General features: G+C 42.7%; 1 protein-coding gene across 1 annotated transcript in view; it reads right to left on the reverse strand.

Moving 5' to 3' along the window:
• Window positions 1-4,066, reverse strand: part of tbcd (tubulin folding cofactor D) — a 270,699-nt gene extending 266,633 nt beyond the window's left edge. Inside the window, exon 1 of the mRNA XM_078570695.1 lies at window positions 3,774-4,066. Within this exon, the coding sequence (XP_078426821.1) occupies window positions 3,774-3,972 (199 nt within the window). The 5' untranslated portion in view covers window positions 3,973-4,066. The remainder of the gene's footprint in view (window positions 1-3,773) is intronic.
• Window positions 4,067-6,000: the final 1,934 nt, after the last annotated feature.

Consider the following 6,000-nt stretch of genomic DNA (forward strand, 5'->3'; position numbering starts at 1 on the left):
GCACATATGAAAGCAAGTTTATTTTAATATTATTCTTTATTTCATGCAGTTCAAAGCATTTGAAGAGACAGAATCACAGGGGGTTTCAATGTTTCAAATCATTTGAAAATATAAATATTTGTAAATATTTCTGTGGCCTGACAAACTGCATCCAGCAATGCTTGTTTTTGTTTAATGTGTCACACATCCAACTAGGTTTGTTTTATTTATGTTAGTTACTGGCAACAGAGAATTATACCAAAAATGTTTGCACACAAATTGCACTCCCAAACAATTTTAATGAAGTTCCGACATTAGGTTTGCAGACACGCATCCTTAAATCAATCACTACAATGCAAATTCCTAATCAAAGACGAGCAATTAGATAAGTGTGCTTAATGTGACAAGGTATCCCCTCAGTTATAGAGTGACATTCACAGTTAGAAAGGTTTAAATTCTTATATACAAGTATGTTGTCAAAAGCGTAGCTGTCCCATTCATGCCACTTGCCGAGCACCCCAACTCTCAAGTGAACAGTGCACTTCCTTTGGAATGAGCTCATGTTACAAAAAGCAACTTCTGTGGAAGGGCTGGCACAATGAGATCAAAGCAGCCTTACATACAAGATACAAGAACTGTAGTACATTCTGTGACAGTGTACGTCGCAGCTTTTGACTACAACAGTACCTACTAACTAATAATAATGCAAACTAGTGCCAAATTTACAAGAGGTTAAAAGCATAAATCAAAAAGCAACAATACAACAGAAAACTAAAAATTTTAAAGTAAAACAGAAAATCCTGGAAATATCTAGTATCAATTGAAAAAAAGTGACAAATTATTCCTGGTCAGGTAAAATTAGGTAAATTTTTAAGTGTCCAGTGCACTTGGAAGGTTTTGAATGTAAACAAGGTACATATTAGACCAGTTTTCCTCTCCAATTTTAAAGCAGCAATCATCTGTAACTACCATTTGATTCTAATGAATTGGTGGTAAGTTCCATCTATAATTCAGAACTGTTACTGTTACTGAAGAAAGATCTATACATTTTCTTTTCAAATCTTAGAACTCCTCACCCTGTATCCCCAAGTCCACCATTTTGGGCAAAGCAGCTGTGGGATGTTAGTTTGTCTGATGTCATCATGCCTAACACACTGCTGACATAATGCTCACCATGTCACTGTTAGTTTGTGACAGATGTAGGAAAGACAGCAAAAGTGACAAATATGTAGGATTTGGGATGAGCTTATCTACTATAAAAGTGCAGGTCATTGTTTACTGCCCCAAGTAAGCAGGACATAAGCTGCTGCCCATGAAACAGTCCCAGCAAGGAAAACTACTGCAATGATATTTAGCAGTTGTCACCAGAACAATATTTGTAAGTAGGCAATACAATTTATAAACAAGGTTCTCATGAGCTGCTTATGACAGTCATTTTTGTTTCTCCTATGTTCGTGTCAGGACTGCAAAACCATTCCTTTATTTTAACACAGCAGATAACATCGAAGCTGTATAATGTCATCTACTGCCAACATCGTCTTTACTGCCACTTTTGTTTTGATGCAAAGTATTTTAGGTGTCCATCAATCCAGAATATACTAACACATCTGGGCTGTGAAGCCAGCACCAAAGGTCATATTGCACTTTTTCTTTCTCAAAGATTGCAAACTCCAGTTGTAAACAACTAATGCTTATCTGTAAGTGTCATTACACATTGAGGATATGGAGCTAATAACACCCTCCACCAATGTTAAAAAGGCAGTAAAAAAATTTTTTAAATCTTGATGCATATCGTGCCTAATTTATCGTGGAATTTTGTAACTGTCCTTAGTTGCTGGTTTCATGTGACAGCTATAGAACTCAATGCTGAATGGCTTCCGTCTATGCTGTAACAATTCTGTAAAATGTTTTTCTGATGTCTTATGTCATTTAAACCAGTAATTTGGCAGGAGGAATATACAAGAAATGAAACAAGTCTAAATATAAATGAACAAGAAAAGAGACATAGAACAGACTAAACTAAGGAAGGGTAGGAATTTTCAGTGGAGTTAAAGAACAAGAGCATAAAATGATGATTAAATATAAAGTAAGAGGACTTGCTGCTAAAAATGATTTGAACTCTCTGTACAGAAATGCATCATGTCCATAATAAAACAGGAGAACTGGAGGCAATAATACATTGCAAGGAACCAGATATAGTCAGGATTACTGAGACATGACTACAGAAAAATCAGAATTAAGAAGTAAACATTGCAAAGTACAGCATACTTAAATGAGAAAATTGGGGATAAGGGTAGGTGGAGCATTTACTCGTAACAGCATATTGGCAGTTGAAGAGTGACACAGACATCAGTAAGGCAGAAATAGAACCCATATGAACAGCCATCAGTAAGGCAGAAATAGAACCCATATGAACAGATATAAAAGATAATAAAGGTTCAATACACAGCATACCAGACTCAACATTGAGCTCACCAACTTCCAATCACTGTCACCCAGTTTTTCAGTTGGCAGCTTTTGGTGATAATACTGCTATTGCTATTTACACCTCCACTAGACCAATCTTTTGTTCCGTTACTTGTTCCTTACCTTCTCCTTTTGCCTTACACATCATCCATTTTGTCATTTAATCTCTCCTGTCCACCACCCAATCAGACCATTCCTTTGCTCTCTTCTCTCTTCCCCTACCTCATACTTGCTTAAAACTTTGTCACATCTCTAACTTTTTCCAGTTCTTGCTTGGCAAACTCAGAGAATTGTTTGAAGAGAGAAGGATAATGTAGTATATGTAATATATATAGATTTCCAAAAGCCCTTTGAGAAGATACTACATAATCGCCTTAATGAATAAGGTCAGAGCATGTGGAGTCAGGGGCCAAGAAGCAGGATGGGTAGCTGGCTGGTTGCAAAACAGAAAGCAGAGATTAGGGGTAATGGTATCTACTGAGAGCAGCAGAGAGTGGGAAGTAGCATCCCACAAAGATCACTGTTGGAACAACTGGCATTTGCACTTTATATTAATGATTTAGACTCTAGAATCCAAAGTACAATTTCTGAATTTGAGATCAACACCAAATTGAGGGGAATCGTCAATACTGTGGAAGACCACAACAAATTATGAGAAGACTATTAATAAACTACAGAATTGGCTTAAAATCAACACAGGGAGCAAAATATATCACCTCATACTAAGAAAAATAAAGAGGTCACATAATACTTAGAAAATAAGAATCTAAAGGAGTAAAGGAGCAAAGGGATCTGGCAGTACAAATACACAAATTACTAAATGCAATGATGTGAGGGTGGGGGCAGACAGGTGGGGGTGGGGGCAGACAAGTGGAGGAGAGGTGAAGGGGAGGAGGGGGGAGGGAGATAGATGCAGGCTTGAGCGGGGGGAGGTGCAGACAGGAGGGGGGGTGGGGCAGGGGCAGACAGGAGGGGGGGTGGGGCAGGGGCAGACAGGAGGGGGGGTGGGGCAGGGGCAGACAGGAGGGGGTGAGGGCAGACAAATGGAGGAGGAGAGGAGGAGGGATGGGGAGGGGTGGAGAGAGGTGCAGACATGAGCGGAGGGGAGGGGCAGACAGCAGACAGGTGGGGGAGGGGCAGACAGCAGACAGGTGGGGGAGGGGCAGACATTAGGGGTGGGGGTGGGGCTGGGGGTGGGGCTGGGGGTGGGGCAGTTTCCGAGGCTCCCGGTGTAAAAGCTGCGGGAAGGGACGGGCTGAGGTTCCGGTCGGTTGGAGGCGGAGGCGTTGCGGGTGGAGGGAGAGCAGGATCCCCGGCCCCGCTCTTACCGGTGAATTTCTGGCTGAGCATCTCGCTGTGAGCCGGCTCGCTGGCCGCCGCGCCCAGGCCCAGCAGTAGGCCGCGGGCCTCCTCGCTCTCACTGAAGGCCTGCAGCGAGTTGGCTTTGGCGATGAGATCGGGCTCCCCGCCCGCCCCTTCATCCTGCTCCACCTCGGCCGCTTCGGGCCGGCTCTCGCTGAAAGCCATGGACCGAATGCACCCCGAGACCCGGCCTCCCGGCGCTGCCCTGGCAACAGAGCCCTGGCTCTGACCTCTCACCCCCTCCGACGGTGCTCACACTGCGACAGAAAGAGCGCAGCGCGTTTCCGAAACAGCTCAAACGCCCCCTCCTGGTGCCAACACAAACTGCAGCTCAATGTCTGAGTCAGTGAATCTCTGCAGTGGGGTGGGGTTATTACAGTTCACTTGGAGCCCAAGTTGCTGTGGATTGAGAATGAGAGGCCACACGTTTAAGATCATTGGCAAAAGAAGCAAAAGCGACATAAGATAAAAGCAAAAAACTGCGGATGCTGGAAATCCAAAACAAAAATAAAAATACCTGGAAAAACTCAGCAGGTCTGGCAGCATCTGTGGAGAGGAGCACAGTCAACGTTTCTAGTCCGCATGACTCTGTTCTGTTGAAGAGTCATGCAGACTCGAAACGTTAACTGCGCTCCTCTCCACAGATACTGCCAGACCTGCTGAGTTTTTCCAGGTATTTTTGTTTTTGATAAGGAAAAACCTTTTTCACTGTCAGTGGCTAAGATCTGGAATGTGCTACCTGAGTGTCTGGTGGAGGCAGGGTCAATATTCAAAAGGGACTTGGATTATTATCCAAAAGGGAAGAATGTGCGGGGTTACAGGGAGCATGCAGGGGAAGTGGCACTCAGTACACTGATCATTAAGAGGTAATCCAGACACAACAGGCCAAATGGCCTCCTTCTGTGCTGTGACAATTCTATGATTCCGTGAATGTGCTCTTTTTACACGCATGTTATAGGCCAGAGCTATGGATAGTGATGACAGAGGCTCTAATTTTCTTTCCATCACTTGGCTGATCAGGAATCTCTCTCGCTAGTACAACCTGCCATTGGAGATCTGCTTGGCCACGTTATGAATACACTCCTTGGCCATCAAGTCCTCAGGTGGGACAAATCTGGAGCTTTTTTTTACTCCTTGGGAGAGCAATGGGAATCATGGTGTTTTGAAGATGTGTTATATAAAATATTAATTTATAAATGTCATAGGCTGGACACACATACGACATTTTGAGAAGAACACTTTTTCTAAGTAAAGGGCAGACGTACTGCAACTACTGTGTTGCATTTGTGAAGGACACTAGCTGATTTTTGAAGACACCGGGTCTACAGAGCTCTGAGAGAGATCACATGACCCAGCTCTTGGGTGTAAAATATACTGGATTTCAACTAACATTCAGATGGACTGCCACAAGGTTAGAAGGGGCTTATTCCCTATCTCTTTCTTCTAAAACATCTCTCATCAAAGCTGAGCTGTTTGTGATTTGCAAAACCCATCAGAAGATCTTATTGCTGCAAATCGAGAGTTCTTAAAAGAGAATTCTGAATAAACATCACTGTATCCAAGAGAAAAGAGAATCAACTAGCTATGACTACAGACCGACTGCTCCAGTGAGAAAATCCAAGTACCAGCAGCTACTATGGAAAGTGACACTTCAGCTGTAAACAAGCATCTGGACAATCTATGAATAAACTTTTTTCTGACTTTATTAGTTACTCGGCCAAGTTTTTAAGATCTGATACTCTGCAGGGATTTTTTTTGCATACTTGGAGGGATTGTGTGTGTGTTGATTCTGTACTAGTGGGGGTAGTTGGACATATTTGTACATTTTAAAACTTTTGTTAATCTTTGCCAAAGTGAGTTTTAGCAATAAAACTAACTTTTTACTTGGTGGTGGTATAATGGTATTGTCACAGGACTAATATTCTAGAGACTCAGGGTAATGCTTTGGGGGCCTGTGTTCAAATCCCACCACAGCAGATAGTGAAATTTGAATTCAATAAAAATCTGGAATTAAAAGTCTGATGACGACCATTGCCGATTGCATTAAAATTTCATCTGGTTCACTAATGTCCTTTAGGGAAGGAAATCTGCTGCCCTTACCTGCTCTGGCCGACATGTGACTCCAGACCCACAGCAATGTGGTTGACTCTTAAATGCCCCCTGAACAAACAGGGATGGGCAATAAACACTGGC

This window comes from Cetorhinus maximus, chromosome 24 (assembly GCF_964194155.1).
Source record: "Cetorhinus maximus chromosome 24, sCetMax3.hap1.1, whole genome shotgun sequence".
NCBI classification, from domain to species: domain Eukaryota; kingdom Metazoa; phylum Chordata; class Chondrichthyes; order Lamniformes; family Cetorhinidae; genus Cetorhinus; species Cetorhinus maximus.